Genomic DNA, 19,031 nt, shown 5'->3' on the forward strand with positions numbered 1-19,031 from the left:
TAGAGTTGGTTTGAAAATAAGTTCTTACCCCTTGCCTAGAACAAACTATATACTCATGAAAATCATTACACAAAGGATACAAAGTACAATATCACTCGTACTGCTGGTATGCCTCAAAATAAAATAAGGGAATAATACCTATACTGATATAGACAGAAAGATTACATAAAGTTTGCCAAAAGGCATTTACAGCTGTTGAAGACGTAACAGAAGCTGATCTTGCCTGTTTTCCATAGCCTGAATGAGGGATAAAGACACTTTTTGCTATTCCAATTACCTAATCAAAATTAATCTAGCTGTACTAGCTCTTCAAGTAAAAATTTGTTTTTCATTATCTACAGTAAACATTAACTAAGAAAAATAATTAAGAATCATGCCTCTTTGTATCAAAATGAAAAATTATTCTAAGTTCATTTGTTGTGTCTGCATCTGCCTTTTCATTAGGTCCATATGGCAAACTAGTCTGAATAGTAATGTAATAAATGCAAGTGTAAATATGAATGTCTCACAATTCAGTCAGTTAAATCATTTGCACTCTATGCACCTGAAAGCACCAGAGACCTCCAGAGACCACATGGCCAAGCTAAGCAAGCAGCTACCGGCAACTCTTGATGTTCACAAACTGACTCCAGAAGTCACTAAGGTATCAATACAAATAAAGAGGATTGTGTTTTTCAGTCTATGAAGGAAAACTTAGTATCATAAAACGAACTGCACTGCCTTGGAACAGAATCAACTTTGCATTGTCTGGCTATCTACTGAGTGAGTCTGTGCTTTAAGGCTGTCAAACCAATGAAAAGAATTGTAGTGCAGAGCTGCAGACAAAGGTGACACTTTACATAATCTATGTCACTTGTTGTCTGGTAATGTTAACTTGATTGTTTTTCTTTTTTTAGCATTATAATAATAATAATAAAATAAGTTAATGAACCAAACAGGCAAAGTGCATTCTGTAGAAATTTTCAGCCATATTTTAAATTGCACAAGCTAACATGCGTGAATCAAACTTCACTAATGGTTTATAATATACATGAGATGGAAAATATCAACTCACACTTGTGTTTTACCTAGATCAAAAGGGTACAGCTAACTTTTAAACTGACCACACATTTAAAATTCTTAAGTAGCAAATTATAAATTTAAATGCAAGGTTTATTAAAACCATAAACACCAAAATCCTCTGCCAACTCACTATAGTGGCAAAACACCTGTCATACTATGTAAAGTTCCCAACCCCTTTGTATTATGTTGGACTGACTGAATGTATATAGTACATTCTTGCTTTAAAACAAACCCAACTGAAGAGTAAGGGAGAAAAAATAAGCTGTCAAAAAAAAACACCACATATTTCTTCTCTCTGATATAGCGTAATACAGTGAAAACTATCAGACTTCTGCATAGCTGTTTCTAGATAGTGTCCATGGCACATGTCAAAAACCAATACAAGTTGAAAAAGACATAGTAACTACCCTATGACCTAATGTCTTTCACTTCTAGATAACCCTCCAGGAGAGTGTTAGACTAGGTATGGGATCTTTCAAATTTAGTATTTCCCTCACAATACCCATAGAAGAAAGTCCCATCTGTGTTTCTACAGCATTTACTACTATCCTAAAGATGTCAGTAGCAGAAACAGATAGTGACAGAGTAACAAAACACTGTGTTTGTGGCATAAGATGAACAACATTATCCAATGCAAAATAAAAGCCCTTTACCATTTTCACCATTAATACAATAAACATTGAGAAAATCGCAGCAATTCTAAAGTGTAGAATTAAAAAGAAGTTACCTTTGAAGGTTTCAAGTTCTTTCCTGCAGGAGAGAGAAAGCAGAATAGGAAGTCTCAGATTAAAAACAGATATGTTCCATAAATGCAACTGGGATTATCTATGAAGATTTGCAATGGTTTAAAATGCATGAAAAGGTTAAATGAAGGATTTGAGTATTGTGACATTTTTAGAAACTTGGTTACTGGAAACTTCTAGCTGCACATACAGAGCTTGAAAAATTGCTTTCCTGGAGCAAATAACTGATATCAACTTCTTTAGAACTGAGCTACCACATATTACAAATATATATTACATATTTATATCTATTCTCACTGTTTCTAGATCTTCTGGTTGCAACAATAACATGAATATGAACTCAATATAATCAAATAATAAATGAAGGCTTCTTAGGTCCACTGACAGACACTAAGACATCCCTGCTGCTTCTCAGAGCTTTGCCAAGCTGTAGCAGAATGAAAACTGACTACTGTCTTGTCAGTTTTCAGGACTGACATTCAAAACTCTATGGTTAGCAGTGAAATAGACACAAATCTGGTAAACTTCACTGTGCTGCTTGAGAAAGCTGATTTTGGAGTTATTTACTGGAGGGGGAGGATTCAAAAATATGGAAGGAATAGTCACACCACACAACTCTGCAACCTGAAGGAAGACATGTAGAACAGCAGATACACCCATTCATCCCTTCATACACATGCACTTCCCTTTCTGCCTGAAGGCATTACAGTGAGAGGTGAGTAAGAATAATTTAACATTTTTTCTTCCTTCTAGCAACTGGGGGGGAGGGGGGAATTAAAGGGGTTGTGTCTTGGAATTATTATTTATGCAGGGTATTACAACGTTAATTGAACCATAAATTCCTTTATTACATTCAAAGGCCAAATGGTATTTATACAATTGCTCTAAACATGCCTAAAAAGCCTAAACAAGCAGCAATTTACTACATCAAAACAGTAACAAAACATTTTTTAAGCATTTGATCAAGATATTTAGCACCCTGGGGCTTAGCCCACTTGTAAGACCCATATTAGTAGTCTCCAACATGGTCAGGCATATATTAGCAACGAATCCTTTAAGGGTTTACGTTTTTATACCCTTTAACAAACAAGTGATGTCACTGCCAATTACTGACTTCAGCTAAAAACCAATTTGAAACACTTCATGCTCATTTCCCGTCTCAATCCAGGTAAGATTTATAATCTCCTTTCTCCCCAAGGCCATTTCTCCTCATCTTTTCCCCTCCTTCTTGCTGACTGTGATGGGGCAGAGTGGCCCCGCACTGGTACCGCAGGGGTTAACCCTTCTTTCCTAGCAGAGGAAGCCATGCCCCGGAAGCTCTGCTGGGCATGCTCCAACTGGAGAACGGGTATAAAAGCTTGCAGAACAGCTCAGTCTGGGCTGACCGCCAGAGAAGGAGGCACGCTGCTAGCTCCTGAGGAGGGAGAGCCTGCACGCCAGGATGCGGAAGCCAGCCAAGCCGGGACACTCCCTGATACCCCAACAGAGGATGTCACAGTCGGAGGACGGATCGGAGAACCCCCCGCAGCAGAGAACCTGGCATTTATGGTAGGAAGTGACCCAGGGGAACTTTAGAGGCAAATGGCGTTTGAGCCGCATAGGCGCTCGGCGTGTTGCGGGCGGATCCCCGCCGAGCGGGTGGCAAGGGGAGCTTGCCACTACCAGGGCCCTGGGTCGGGACCCGGTGGAGAGGGCGGGCCCGGGTCCCCCTACCACCTCACCCCTGAACCGTGAAGGGATTGTATGGACTCCAGCCGCTAGGCCGCAATACCCCGCTTGCAAGGGGGATTGTATAGACTCTGTCCGTGAGGCCACACTACCCCGCTTGCGAGGGGGACTGTATAGACTCCGGCCATTAGGCCGCACTGCTCCCACGCAGGGAGCAATTTATGTGGACTCTGGCCATTGGGCCACACCACCCGGGTACTTGGGGCAAGGTACACGGACTCTGGCCGATAGGCCACACTACCTCGCTGGCCAGGGGTGATTGTGTGGAAGGAGGCCACTAGGCCGCCCACAGAGAGATGGGCGCTGGAACTTGAGAGTGGCGAGGCGCCGACACCACATCCCACCCCTGCCACAAAGGGGCGCTGTGGTGCCAGGCCCGCCACACTGACCAATAGTTTCTCCTTTGCACCTTGGTTTACGTAGGCCCTAATTTTTGAGATAACATTGGTATATGGGGTGGGAAGAGCCAGGTTGGCTCATTTTAAGACAGATTCTCTTTGTCATAATGAAAACCCTCTGCAGTTACCCCTATTGGTCAGAGGCCTTCTTTTTAGAAACTTCCCTTTATTTCATTAGTTATTCTTTGAACCAGACATCCACCCTACTTTATTCCTTCTGGCCTTACAAGTCATTACTTTCAAGGCCTTTCTTTTACTTGCTAGTTAGGGCCTTTCTTTACAAAAGATTTCCTTAACCAAACTTAAGCTAACTTTAATTCTCTAATTTTATATTTACTCTACAGAGTGAGTACTCAATTTGTCCATATCCAGCTCCATGTAATAGGTGTATGATAAATTTGGAGCCCGAAGCAAAGTTGCGGTAGTAAGCTTATGTGGGGCAGGGGGAAGCTGGCTTCTTCCCAGGGCAATGCCCTTGTATAGTGCCCATTCACTACCTGCCCCAGTCTTCAAAATCAATCATCAGCTAGTAAGTTTAACCTCTCTAGATGTTGGGTATCTAGTAACTTTCCAACCCTTGCATGCAAGGCAGACAAGAGAGCAAGAGACAAAGTGATGGGTTGCATATGGAATTTTTTTTGCGGGGGACGGGTTGGAAGTAGCGAGAAGAAAGACGACAAAAATCTTGAGATTAGGTGGATAACATAGGGAAACAAATAAAAGGAAAAAAGCAAACAGACACTAAAGACAATTCTGGAAAAAAAGTACCATGAGCTATTATAGGGGGGGGGAAATGTTAAATGAAATCAAAAAGGGAAAGGTGGCATAAGAAGAGATGAAGTAAGTAGGGCCTGCAAAATATTATTCAGTCAGTATTTTAGACTAATTTCACCTATATTCATAGGATAATTTGACAAATACTTTTTGATATGCTCTGCAGCTAGTCAAATACTATTTGACAAATATATTATTCAATACCAGTGATATTCAATGAATATATTCAAATATTTTCCTATTTGACCAGCCCAAATAATAAGTTACAATTTTAAGATGTTAATAAAGCGGTATCTGAGACAAGAATATTGCACATTTTGGGTGCTACAGCAATATAAAAAATTGTTTGACAATGTCACAATTAGATACAGCCTACAAGTGTTATTCCTTTAAATTGCCGGACTGTGGCAGCATAGGTATTTTTTATTCTGTGTAGTAAGCTTATCTGAGGCTAGTATGTGATGGGTAGGGCCCTACCAAATTCACTATCCATTTGGTCAATGTCACGGGCATAGGATTTTAAAAATAGTAAATGTCATGATTTCAGCAACACTGACATAACGATGGCATGGTACGGTATTGTCACCCTTTCTTCTGCGCTGCCTGCAGAGCTGGGTGCCCGGCCATCTGTCGTTCTCCAGACGCCGAGCTCTGAAGGCAGCGCAGAAGTAAGTGCGGCGATACCGCAATCCCCCTAATATAACCTTATGATCCCCCCTGCAACTCTTTTGGGCAGGACCCCCAATTTGAAAAACACTGGTCTCCCCCGTGAAATCTGTATAGTATAGGGTAAAAGCATACAAAAGACCAGATTTCACGGTCCATGAGGCGTTTTTCATGGCCGTGAATTTGGTAGGGTCCTAATGATGAGTAAGCTTTAACTCTGTATTTTGGTTTTTACTAATAAAAACATCTTAATAGTATTTTTTTTAAAACAAGAGAGCTATTTGAAAATCAGAGCATACTTCCGATAAGGCTCTGTGATATCACTGATGTTTGGAAACCTGTGGGAGGGGCTTCCTTTTCCACATTATATTACTTTCCCTCTTACTCTTCCAACATAAGTGATGGGGAGGAGAAAGGGAAAAACTGATTCAGCAGTAGGAACTCAGATTATTTATTCATGTACTAGTGATATTATATTACTAAATTAGGTTTCCTCAGTTACACAGTAAGAGAGGGCAAGTCAGAAAAGTAAAGCTTCAAATGATCAATAAAATACAGAGTAAAGGGTCACTTTTTTTTAAAAATAGGACAAAACATTTGATGATTAAGTAATGCTTCTTGAATTTTTCCTTTAAAATATCTCAAATATAAGCAAAAATGATTTCCAGTTGATATAGCTTTATTCACAGAGTAACTGGAATCATCATTTTAATTGTCACAAGTAAATTACTTCTTTTGCAGGAACTACTGCCATCAATTACAAGCAATTATATAAAAAACTATCTACAGACCAGTAAGAATGCACCTTCCATCAAGACATGGTTAAGTATGGTTTTGGACCAGTGCCCAGAGAGAAAAAAAAAAATGAAAAACCAACATGAAAAAGTTGATTACAAAGCCTTTTACCCTCTAAAATACCAAATCAAGAAGTTTCTGGGTCTCTAAAACAATACGCTTGCTCTCCCAGGAAAGCAATGTTTGAAGCTTGATTTGTAAAGGAAGCCAGTGCCATCACTGTATCCTAATCTGGATATAATACAAGTCTCTGCGTGCTCATCTTGTGATGGCCCACAGGAATTTCAGTGTCAATCAAGAATTTGAATCTTGCTTAAGGAAGAACACAGCTGGAGAAAAACAGAGAAATGAATGCATGATAAAACTGCATTTTTGGGTCAATATAAAAAGATAACCAGAACCATCAAGCAATTAGCAACTCTTTAATGGTAATAAATATTGAACATGGAAGTGGGAAGAGGGATATGTTATGGCACCAATATTCTATCAGTTATCTAGACACAAGTGCTTATTATCCATGAACTAACATCAACGTCTTGAGTCTCCCTCCATGCACACCATTTCATTATAACATATACAGCATGATTCCTTCAGCTTCCAAACAAATTACTCACTGCTGCATTCATTCTTGCACAAAGAATAGCAAATTGCTTCAACCAAATCTGAAACAGATGCTATAGGGAAGGTCAGAGAACAAACAGAAGTAGAAGGCCTCCTAAACCTATGTACATATAGCAGTGCAACTGTGCCACCAAACGACAGACCAAGGTTTCCAAATATTCTAAATGAATTTAGAACGTTGCTAAACACACCCTCACATTACCCCAGGCAATGAATCCTGTAATACTATTTAATAAAAAAACAATAACAGGAAAGGAAATGAACATTTTCCATAGACAGAAATAAACCTATGCTGAGGAAACATCTTGTAAAGAATTTTTCCTCTTATTTTTCACACTAGCTGCTCCTAAAATTAGAAGCGCTGATGCTGCTGCTGTCCAAAAGAAGAGGCAGCTAATAGGTGATGATGGTTGTATTAGGGCTGATCAGCAAGCAATCCAGGTTACCTTTCCTTGGAAGCAACACTTCCTTTTGTCTAACACCTGAAAGTATTACTCACTTAATCCAGCAACTCTTCTAGTTTGTCCATCAAAATTTGTGCCTTATATCCAGTCTGAATTAGTCTAGTTTCAACTTCCAGCCATTGGTTTTTACTATATCTTTCTCAGAGACTGAAGAGCAGAACTCTATCATCAAATTACTGTTCCACATGTAGGCATTTATAGACAGAAAGTCACTCTTAACCTTCTCTTTGATAAGCTATATACATTGAGCTCCTTATGCCTTATGGGGAAAGACTTGTTACCAATCTTTTAATCATTCTCTCAGTTCTTTTCAGAACCCTCTCCATTTTATCAACATCCTTCTTGAAGTGAAGGGGCACAGTATTCCAATAGCAGTTGTACCAGTGGCAATTACAGGTAATATAACCTATTACTCAATATTCCCCATCTTATACATCCAAATATCACATTAACCACAGAGTTGCACTCAGGAGCTCATGTTCAGTTGATTATCCACCAGGACCCCCAAGTCTTTTTTCAGAGTCACTGCTTCAAAGGATAAAGTCTCCCATCTGTCAGTATGGCCTATGTTCTTTGTTTCTAAATGTATGACCCTTATATATGGCCATCCGCACAATGGATAACTTGGTAAGATGGATGCAAACAAACAATCTTTGTGTCATCTGCAAAATGTATCAGTTTTTTTCAAGTCACTGATAAAAACATTAAATAGCAAAAGCCAAGAACTCATCCTTGCAGGACCCAACTAGAAATACAGCTGCTAGATGACTTCCCCATTTGTACTTACATCTTGAGACCTATCATTTAACCAGTTTTAAATCCATTTAATGTGTGCCATGTTAACCTTGGATTGTTCTAGTTTATTAATCAAGATGCCATGCAGTATCAAGTCAAATGCCTTAGAGAAGTCTAAGTGATGGGGACGGCACTCTTGGCAGGAGCTGACAGAATCAGAATGTCAAAAAGTAAGTGATACTTCCTGAATGACCATTGTTTCTATATCCACGGTTATTACAACATATGTTAGGAGACCCTGAGAGGCCCAGATATCAACTGCTAGGGCAGGGGCTGGCTGGACTGCCTTGTCCAGTGACAATGATTCATTTGATAGAGACCTTTTAAAAAAATGCTTAAATTGGGATGGATGTCAGCAGACTTGCCGGATGTGGATAAGCAGCCACTAACTGAGAAGATTTCAGTCAGCAGCTGTGCAGAAACCCCTTATCTATTGTAGGATAAAATATGACAGGAAAGTATTGCTCCTAATGGAGAAGATTCTATGGGAGAAGAGTCCATCCCAGTTTATGAGCATGCACATAAATTTTCTCTGTCTGCATCTGTTGGTACATAAACTTCTAGTTTTGATGACTAATGGTTAAAATGCAGGTAGACAATATTATTGACCTCTCTCAAAGACTGAATGGTTGAACTACCAAGGAAAAATTTCAGCCAGACTCATTGCATACTCCTTACAACTTTTTAAATAGGAAGAGAAACCTCAGCCCTATGTGAAACGTCCCACCTAAAGATACCTACTTTGAGAAAGAACTACGGATTTATGCCTCATGTTAAGACTACTTAAGAATGCACTTGTATGGGTATAGCTACACTGCAGCTCAGAGTGTGCTTCCCAGCTCAGGCAGACAGAAGTACGAACTCTGCTTGAGCTAGCCCACTAAAAACAGCAGTGTAGCTGGGCATAGCTTGGGCAAGCCACCTGAGTACAAACCCACCTACATACTCTGAATTCATACTCTCCTGATCCACCACACAAGCTACCTCCGGCTATGCTGCTATTTTTAGCATGCTAGCTCAATGCAATGTAGCATGTCACAAGCTTCCCCCACCCCCACGACGCTTGGCCCCCGTCCCCAGCAGACAAGCCCGGGCAGGGAGCGAGCCACCACTGCCTCCCAGCCAGGCTCTCAGGTGAAAGTGGCTCCATCCTGCTCCCCACCTGGCTGCCAGGGAGATCAGCCGAACATGACTGGAGGCACAGGAAGAGAAGGACAGAGAGCCCCTTCCCCCTCCACCTCCCCACAGGTAATGTGGGGGCGGGGAGAGCGCTGCAGCCCTGGGCTGGGCGCAGGGGTCACTGGGCAGGGGAGACACGTGGAGTGGTTACATGCTGGGGAGAGGCACAGGGAGAGTAAGACGGAGCCCCTCTTCCTCCCCACCCCCGGCAGGCCAATCTGGGGGGGGGGACACTTGACCCCCCCACCTCCCCCCCATGTCCCACCTACACATCACCTGTGGTTTGATATATCAAAGTCCTTTTCTGTGACCAGTCACTTATTGTTCACCTATTTCTGCTGTTTAAGCTTTTCAAGCTTCTGTCAAGACACTTGTAGATTTTTTTTTTTTTTTTTTAAATATTGGGCCATGTATAAGGCCCTACTTAATTTGCGATACCACAGAAATTGTGGATCCCGCAACATTAGGCTTCCACCGCAATTTTGATTAGCTTCCTTTACAGTCCATAATTTTGCACACATTTTGAGGTTTGCAACACACGTTTTCCCCCCATTAGTACAGTAGAACCCCTTTTATCCGAGCTGATAGCAGCTGCAGCTCCTGCTGTCAGCCCCACACACGGCAGGGCTCCCGCTGTCAGCCTCATGCATTAATGACTGTAATACAGTTGCAGCAAAATGTCTGGTTATCAAAAAGTATTAGCAGGCATAACATAATACTTGAGTGTTATATTGTTCCAGCAAATTTTTCTTAAAAACAAATACCGCCATTAATAAAGATCCATTATTACTTTTCCGCAATTTTCTACCTCTTGTCTGCAACTCGGCCGCAATTATTTGACAATCATCCTGCAATTCAAGTAGGGCCTTAGCCATGTATTTATTCTGATTTAACTCTATAGTTTGACACTTTTCCAGAATTTACAGTTGTGATCTCAATTTCAACTCTAGTTCATCTATAACTGCTATTATATCCATCACAGGATGCAGAAAAGAGCATTTGATTGTTTATTCACCCCTCACTATAATTAATTAACTCAAATACCTATCTCCAAGATGCCAAACATTGAGAGCTGGAGGTTTTCTTTAATCTCAAGGTCTCTTTCTCCTTGGATGGATTCCTGAAGTACAGCTCATCTTGCCTATCTAGGGAAACCTGGAAGGTGGCAGTAGTGTAAGCTTGACATACTCCTGATTAAGGCTAAGAGTCTGTCACAGAGGTCACGGATTCTGTGAGTTTCCGGGATCTCCGCAGCAGCTAGTGTGGCTGGCCCGGGGGCTGACTAAGCAGCTCGGGTAGCCCCTAGGCCAGCCGCACTGGCTGCTGCTAGGGTAGTCTTGGGCCACCACCCCACCCCCAGCAGCAGCAGCAGGGGTTTGGGTGTGGGAGAGGGCGACTGCTCTGGGTGGCGCTTACCTCGGGGTTTCCCCAAAAGCGGCAACATGTCCCTCGGCTCCTAGGTGGAGATGTGTCCAGGTGGTTCTGCGCGCTGTCTCTGCCAGCAGGCGCCATCCCCGCAGCTCCCATTGGCCGTGGTTCCCAGCAAATGGGAACTGCAGAGCTGGCGCTCAGGGCAGAGGCAGTATGCGAAGCCCCCTGGCTGCACCTCCGCCTAGGAGCCAAGGGACATGTCACCGCTTCCAGGGAGCCTCACAGGTAGGGAGCCTGCCAGCCCTGCGACACACACACTCTGCAGCAGCAGTGGTCCCAGGCAGCATGCCACCCCTCTTCGCCTCCCCCCCCCCCCCCCCCCCGAGCACCCAAGATTTACTCAGAGGTCTATAATACAAGTCATGGACATGTCACAGGCCGTGAAATTTTGTTTACTGCCCAAGTCCTGTCCATGACTTTTACTAAAAATACCCGTGACTAAAATGTAGCCTTACTTCTGATAAGCGCTCAGTAGGCTTCATGTTTTTTTAACTTAAAATATATATAAAATGTTCATAGGCTAAATGCACACTTAAAATACTATATTTGAGATGTGTAATTTTTTGGCAATGAAACTCAAATATCCTTTTAAAAGTTATGCAGTAGCTTTTAACTCAGATTCCAAAAGTAATAAAAATAATCACTTTCTTACATTTGATGTAAGAGCTCAGTGTGAAATGGTCTGTAGCTGCAGCACTTTCTAGGATTAAAGCACTGCAAGCAAGCATAAATTTTACTATTCAGGAACTACATTGCTAGGAAGCAAGACTGTATTGGTAGGGCATATCAAACTGATATTCTAGAGCTAAATTTTCAAATTTTCAAATTTTCTGTATAGACTAGCTCATTATGTACATCAAGCAAGAGAACAGTTGACATTTTTAATGGGATACATCAGGGAATAATATAATATTAAAACAGATTGCAGAAACACAATCTGATATTCTGACCAACATCACAAAGATGGCAGAAACATTAGAAAGTTATGGAAAACTTTGGAGAACCTCTGGGTTTATTTTTAGTTCATAAGTCAAAACTGACTTCTCCAAACTGAAAAAATCCACTTTTCCAGAGCGTTTCCTCCCCCTCACCCCAAACACTAGAAAAATATTGTGGAAAAATCCCAGTAAGTTTTATGAGGATGTGATTCACTTTATACTCGTATTTATTGCTTCAAAAGTGCACATATATTGTTCAAAATGAAAAGCTTGCAGTTTTGTAAGTAAAACAGATCATCAATTGAGTCCCCAGTCTACTAACTTGCTAGACCTACCACTCTTTTGTATTTGCTTTTGGTAAACGTATCATTAATCTGTTTGCTTTCTTAGGAACCAGGGCCGGCTCCAGGCACCAGCTCAACAAGCAGGTGCTTGGGGCGGCCAAGGGAGAGGGGCGGCAATGCGGCAATTCGGGGGTGGCAGATCCCTCACTCCCTCTAGGAGCGAAGGACCTGCCGCTGAACTGCCGCCGTCGATTTCCCCCCCCCCCCCCATTGCCGCCGCCGATCGCGATCACAGCTTTTTTTTTTTTTTTTTTTTTTGCTTGGGGCGGCAGAAATGCTGGAGCCGCCCCGTTAGGAACTATGCTATTATGAAATTTCAACCAAACAAATTTGAATGTTCTGAAATACTACTCATGTTGAGTGGGCTGGACAGAAATGCAGATCTCTTAAAAATGGACAAAATTCTGAATTCATCTCTCCTGCTTTCAATGATTTTACTTCCACAATTTTTCTGTCACTTTGATGCAGTCTCCATAATTTTCTCTGTGTCTTGAATGACATTTGCAATGTGGATCACAGCATTCTGCAGGGTTTTTTTCCAGATCCAGAAGCAACAGAATTGAGTAGAAATACAGATACAGGGGAAAAAAGTATTTGTAACCATTCTTAGGTAAACTTCCATGTTCAACTGACCATCTTGTACTCATATCAATATGGTTTCTTTTAGTTCTTGTTTTAATTCCTCCCTCTCCTGCAGCTGCAACATGTAGTTTAAATCTATAGGAATACATGGAGGGCAAAATGCTTCTATCATTTTCTTTAAATTGCTAAGTTGAGGGCAGTATTATAATAGTAGCAGTTTTCATTTGTTAATAGATTGAATACCAGTTGATCTTTGCCATCTTTGTGTGTAGAAAAACAAAAATTGCTCCTTAATTAACTGATGTGGCAAGCTGCTGAAAATACTGGTATAGGGACTTAGGAATTATTTTTATGGATACGTTTTGAATACAGCCATCAAAAATGTCTCCTCCCTTGCAGAATCATTAATCTCCTATCTTCTACTTCACTAGACAAAAAGTTTTACATTTGATTTTGAAGAATCAAAACAGAACTATTTTCTGCACCCCTGGGAGAATAGATTAACATGAATCCTTTTCTGCTACATACATCTTGATGATATGTAAAGTTTACTTTGGAGAGTTGTTTTAATTACTTCAGCCCATTCCATCTCGCTTATTCATGTAAGCGCTTCAAAGTGACATTTGAGCTAAAAAGAAAATTAGAGCCCCTGAAGAGAAAAAAAAAAAAAGCCCACTGTGTTCTTCTTGCTGTCAAATATTCTTCATAAATACATAATTTAGTGACTCTGTCCCAATGAGGCATCACAAAAGTGATCTGAAAGGCTTTATATCTGACAACATCTGAGATGGTGCCCTCTGTTGCAATTGGTATCACTAGGACCTGACTCAGGGAATGCAGCTCCCTGAACCACATAAGCTGTTAAGTTTTCCTGCCACAGCAGGGAAGATGCAGCATCTTCTGGAGTTTATCTCGGATTGTGATAAGCAAGTGATGGAAAATATTTTTAAAAATAAAATTGCAGAGAAGGAATCTATAACTTGTCTAAACACACATTGTATGTTATGAATTTCGAATTGCAAACAATATTTTGTATATACTTGTTTGTAAACACACTTCAGCTTAGCTTTCAACTTAATGGCAATATATTGAACTGCTGCACTGTGACTTTTTACTTGTCACAGGAGCATTTGTTCATTGGTTCCCACTTACTACACCTCTACCCCAATATAACACGGTAAAGCAGCGCTCCGGGGGGGCGGGGCTGCGCACTGCGGCAGATCAAAACAAGTTCGATATAACGCGGTTTCACCTATAATGCGGTAAGATTTTTTGGCTCCTGAAGACAGCGTTATATCAGGGTAGAGGTGTAGTTACATAGTACACACACACAGTTAATTCATTCTTACCATTCATATGTGACTCATGCAATTTCTCTCTCTTTTTTTTTTTATTACTCTTTAATTGCTACCTACTCTTTCCCTGAAAACAAAATAGTAAAATGTCAGTTGTGCCTGCTGGCACTGTACTATAGAACTTGATGTTCTTCTTTAAGTATGTGTCCCTCATAGATATGCACGCATCTCATGCATGAGAGATCAGGCTATTTTGAATAGCAGTATCTGTCAGGGCAACAAATGCACCACATGCCTCCTTGTGTTTCCACGTGAGCATATAAAGGGTGGAGTGGCCACAACTCTCCCTCAGTTATCTCTTACTGCCTGTGGCAGGGAGAAGGAAAAGTAAGTCTGTGTGTGTAGAAATCTTTCATTTCCCTCATTTGTTAATTCTTTTAATTTGGACATTCCAAAAAAAAGACTAGGAGACCCTGTGTGCAGTGGGGCAAGCCACTTCGTACACATGCATCCTGAGTGTCCTTGTGTCCTGCACCAAACACATAAAAGGGTAGATTGGGCCACCTGCCACTAAGTTTCTTCCCCACTGAAGAATCCTGGGTGGTAAAGAACTTTTAGGTAGAAGGGATGGAGTGTGAGTCATGAAATCTGCATATAGAAAACATCTGAAAGAACTCCAGTTACTAAACAGGTAAGTATCAGGGGGTAGCCATGTTAGTCTGTATCTACAAAAACAACAAGGAGTCTGGTGGCACCTTAAAGACTAACAGATTTATTTGGGCATAAGCTCACTTCTAAAGTGAGGTTTTTACCCACAAAAGCTTATGCCCAAATAAATCTGTTAGTCTTTAAGGTGCCACCAGACTCCTTGTTGTTTTTTAAACAGGTAAGTAACTTTCCTTTCTCCTTTGAGTGACTCCCAAGCAATGGACCATTCTAATGGAGGTGGAAACTCAAGAAAACAGAGATTGCAGAACAGCCTTCCTAAATAGAGCATCTGATCTGGAGGCTTCAATGATAGCACAATGCTTTGCAAATGTGTGGATAGCATGAACCCCACTTGACTGCTTTACATATGTCCATAACAAATGTTTTTCAACAATGCTGCTGAGGCTGCCTGAACTCTGGTGGAGTGAGCTCAGAGAAGTCAGAGGATTCACCTTAGCCAACTCAAAGCAGGTTCTCACACAGTTAGATATCCATCTCAACAGTGTACGAGGTGAGCTGGGTTTGCCTTTCATCCTCTCCAGGAGGAAAAAGTCTGGGTGCAGATCAAAGTCATCAATCTGAAATGTACTGGGAGGGACCACAGCTTTGTCAGGGGATGACTAGGACAGCGGAACCCAATAAATTAACTGAATGAGACAGGATATCCCTGGTAAATCCTCAGGTTGGAGGGAAATCTAAACTGGCTGTTGCTCAGAAGCAGCCTGGGTGACTGAGTGTGACATTACTCAGGGTACAAACTGGACTTATGGACAGCTGTGTCTCCTCACTTCTCCAACCCGGGGTGCCTTCTACCCTGCTTCGCTGTGAAAACCACCATTCCTGGTCTGCTCGCGCACACCCTTCGGCATGTAAGTCACTCCCAGCTATACTGTATGCGTGCTATAGCCAGCCACTCACAAATTACATTACAGGGCCACACCAACAAACTCCCAGTTCCAGACTTTCCTCCAGACATGTGCGCCTTGTACTGCCCTCCTGGACAATACAAGCTCATATAAAATCCATCATTTATTAACAGAAAATGATATGCACAAATCTTATCTTGTTTCCCCAAACACACAAGGTTAGATAAAACAACACAACAAATTTATTAACTACAGAAAGATTTTAATTGACTACAAGTAATGAGGCATATAATTCAGAATTGATTACAAAGAAATAAAAGGTAAAATGCAACTAACACCTAATTTAACAAGTCAAGTCAATACAAAGCAAAGGTCTCTCACCATATTTTCAAGCAGTCTTACTAGCTGAACCTCTTTGAGTCAGAATCTATCTCCCCCCCACAACACTGCTTCCTTTTTTCTTCAGGTGTTGATAATGCCATGGGTAGAGAGCAAGGCAGAGATTATCTGGGGCATCTGTCCTCTCCTCGTATAGCCCTTTCTCTAGCACAAGAATCATCTCCAGCTGATGTTCAGAAAGTCTGTGGGGCCAGGAACCTTAAGTTTCTTCTTTGTCAAAATGTAGCTTTTTTTGCCCACACCCTCTCTCCTGCCGAAGAGTAGCCACTTACTCAGGTGTTGGTCCATTTGAACTTGTTGACACCTGGCTGAGGCATTGGCTAGCTTTTGTCTCTGTGGAACTTGTTTGTGACTGCCCTCCAGAACATGTTGGAATATGTCTTTGTAATATTATACAGTGGAATCTTCTATCTTTACATACAATGTTGCCACACATTTAACCAGGACAATAATGATCAGCAAATCACAGTATGCTTTGTACAAAATTTGATATGGTCTTGTAAAAGGGGTGAACAGAGAGGTATAGAGCTATAGATCAAAAAGCTCTAGAAGGCAGAGGTCTGTCCAGGTAATCCTCCCTTCCATGAGAGGTCGATGGCCTCCAATAAGGCCACACAGGTATTGAGGGTAAGTGCCTGATGGCCATGGACAGGAACCAAGGTCTGTGCCCAGCTCAGTGAACACCACATCTGTTGAGAGACCAGTCTCTAGATCCACTATCTAAGACAGGAGATGGTTGCAAGGTCAACCAGCCTCTCCTGTGTCATTGTCGAGCGTAGATGTGTTTTTATTAACTTCAGCTTGGAGAAGCTGCGTTCTCCACTGGCAACTGTTACAGGAAGTGTTAGAAGTATGCGCAGAGCAACAAAAGCATTTGGAAAGAGGGTGGTCATCTTATTTGTGCACATATATTCTGGAACAGCCTTTGGAGTTGATCCTGCTGAAACAATCTAGCACCTGGTTAAAGAATTCAACTTTGAATTGTTGTTTGGGGTCTCTTATGGGATTATCCCGTGCCTCGTAATCAAAATGTCTTCTTCGGTGACTCTTGTATTCTTGAATGGGTGGGAAAAATAGCTTCAGTGTGAAGTTCCTCTGTCAACTTCTGTGCACTCTTCAGAACATTTTGAAATCCCTCATCCGATTGGTAAGACCAGGGGCGGGCAAACTTTTTGGCCTGAAGGCCGCATCGGGTTTCGGAAATTGTATGGAGGGCCGGTTAGGGGAGGCTGTGCCTCCCCAAACAGCCAGGCGTGGCCTGGCACCTGCCCCTTATTCCACCCCCCCACTTCTCGCCCCCGACGGCCCTCCACACCGGGACTCCTGCCCCATCCAACCCCGCCCCCCGTTCCCTGATGCCCCCCCCACTCCCACAGACCCCTACCCCAACCACACACCCCTACTCCCTGTCCCCTGGCCAGCCCCAGAACCTCCACCCGACTGCCCCCCACCACCTCATCCAACCCCCCCCTCCCTGATTGCCCACTGGAACCCCTGCGCCCATTCAACCCCCCCGTTCCCCGCCCTCTGATCGCCCTGACCCCTATCCACACCCCCGCCCCCTAACCACCACCCCGAACTCCCCCGCCCTCTATGCAACCCCACCTTCTCACTGTCCCACCCCCTGAACCCCTGCCCCTGACTGCACCCCACTGCCCATGCAGTACAAGGAAGTCCCTCAGGCCACTGCTCAAGTGGGTCCACAGTCCTGGATCATTTAGATTTAAGGAACTAAACTCAGCAGCAGCTGTTTCTTGTGCCTCCACCACACTCTTCTCTGATCCACACTTTTCTTCAGGAATGTGCATGGTTACATCCATTTGAGATGGAGATATGGATGCTGCAGTAGCTGCCAGGTCACCTGCACTCTGACTAACTGGAAGATCAGGCATCTCCTCACCACTCTCATCCTCACTGGGGCCAGAAGGCTCACCGTGAACATTTGTGTCTGTATCTCAGGAGAGCTCCTTCCAGCTTAGATAGAAAAGCTTCATTTGCTTGCTTTCTTTTTCTGAATGCTGCCCCAGAGGGGCATTTTCTTCTTTCACTCATGACTGCTGTTCTGTGCCAGCTATAGTGGCTCTCCACACTCAGTTGAAGGGGACAAATAAGCAGGCTGGTAGCAGGGCCTGAGTGAGGGAAGATATCAGCGTCTTAAGGGCCTAACTGGCTCCTACTACTTCAGTTGACTGCCTGTTCTCCTCAAGTGGGTTCAGGGAAGCAGCAGGAAACAGGAAGCTCCCTGAGAAGCTGGTGTTAATCAATCCAGGCTCCTGGGGGTGCTAGAGAGGTACACAAGAGGCTCCTTCTCCTCTCTCTCCCTGCAGCTCCTGCTGCTTTCTGTTATTCCCTCTCACCTTTTCTCCTGCCTGCCTGTTATGTCTCTTAGGCCCTCCTTCCTCCAGCACAGCACTCCACCATCTCTGTGCATCTAGAGCAGAGAGAATACATATGCACCAGCAGCAGACACAATTTTCTACAATCTGGGTCCTAGTGGTGCCCCCCCACAGTCTGGCACCTGAGGCGGCCGCCTCAGTTCGCCTCATGGTAAGGCCAGCCCTGGTGGGAGCGTCCCTTTTCTCACTATCATTCAATGCTGCTGGAAGAGGACAAAGAGAAGGAGCACTCCAACTTCACTGGTGGGGAAGTAGAAATAGGCATGGATTGTAGAGCTGTGGAGATTCTTGGTACTGAAGTGAGAGTGTTCTGGTGCCATAAGAGACACTACATATTGTGAACAATAGCAATGCTGTTTCCTGCAAGACACAGAGATCTGTCAGTGCCCCGAACATCACTACTATAGAGGACTCACCAGCTGGGTGAATCCTCTGCTAACAGTGCTGATTTGGCCGGTGGTGGAGGCAGTGGTTTTCAACAGAGGCAGTACCAACATAGCAAAGTGGGAAGACAAAGATACTGCACTTGAAGATTTCTCAGCATTTTGTTTTGGTGCCAAGGACTCAGTACTGTGAAGGGGTTGAGCTTCAGAAGTCACAACCCAGGACCCCAAAGTCTCAAAGGCAGAATGGTGCAGGGAAGACACTTTTCTTTTTGAGGACACCTTAATCCAGGGATCCACCTCTAGAACAGTGGTTCTCAAACTTTTGTAGTGGTGACCCCTTTCACACAGCAAGCCTCTGAGAGTGGAGGCTGACAGCTCGCAACCCCCTGAGGGGTCACGACCCCCAGTTTGAGAACCCCTGCTCTAGAACCACCTAATCCCTGTGCCTTCCTTGTCAACAG

At 42.9% G+C, this 19,031-nt stretch overlaps 1 protein-coding gene across 1 annotated transcript in view; it reads right to left on the reverse strand.

Moving 5' to 3' along the window:
• DTNBP1 (dystrobrevin binding protein 1) overlaps positions 1–19,031 on the reverse strand; it is a 168,056-nt gene that overhangs the window by 92,659 nt on the left and 56,366 nt on the right. The window contains exon 7 of the mRNA XM_065398846.1: positions 1,790–1,812. Within this exon, the coding sequence (XP_065254918.1) occupies positions 1,790–1,812 (23 nt within the window). The remainder of the gene's footprint in view (positions 1–1,789; positions 1,813–19,031) is intronic.

Source organism: Emys orbicularis, chromosome 2, assembly GCF_028017835.1.
Source record: "Emys orbicularis isolate rEmyOrb1 chromosome 2, rEmyOrb1.hap1, whole genome shotgun sequence".
NCBI lineage: Eukaryota > Metazoa > Chordata > Testudines > Emydidae > Emys > Emys orbicularis.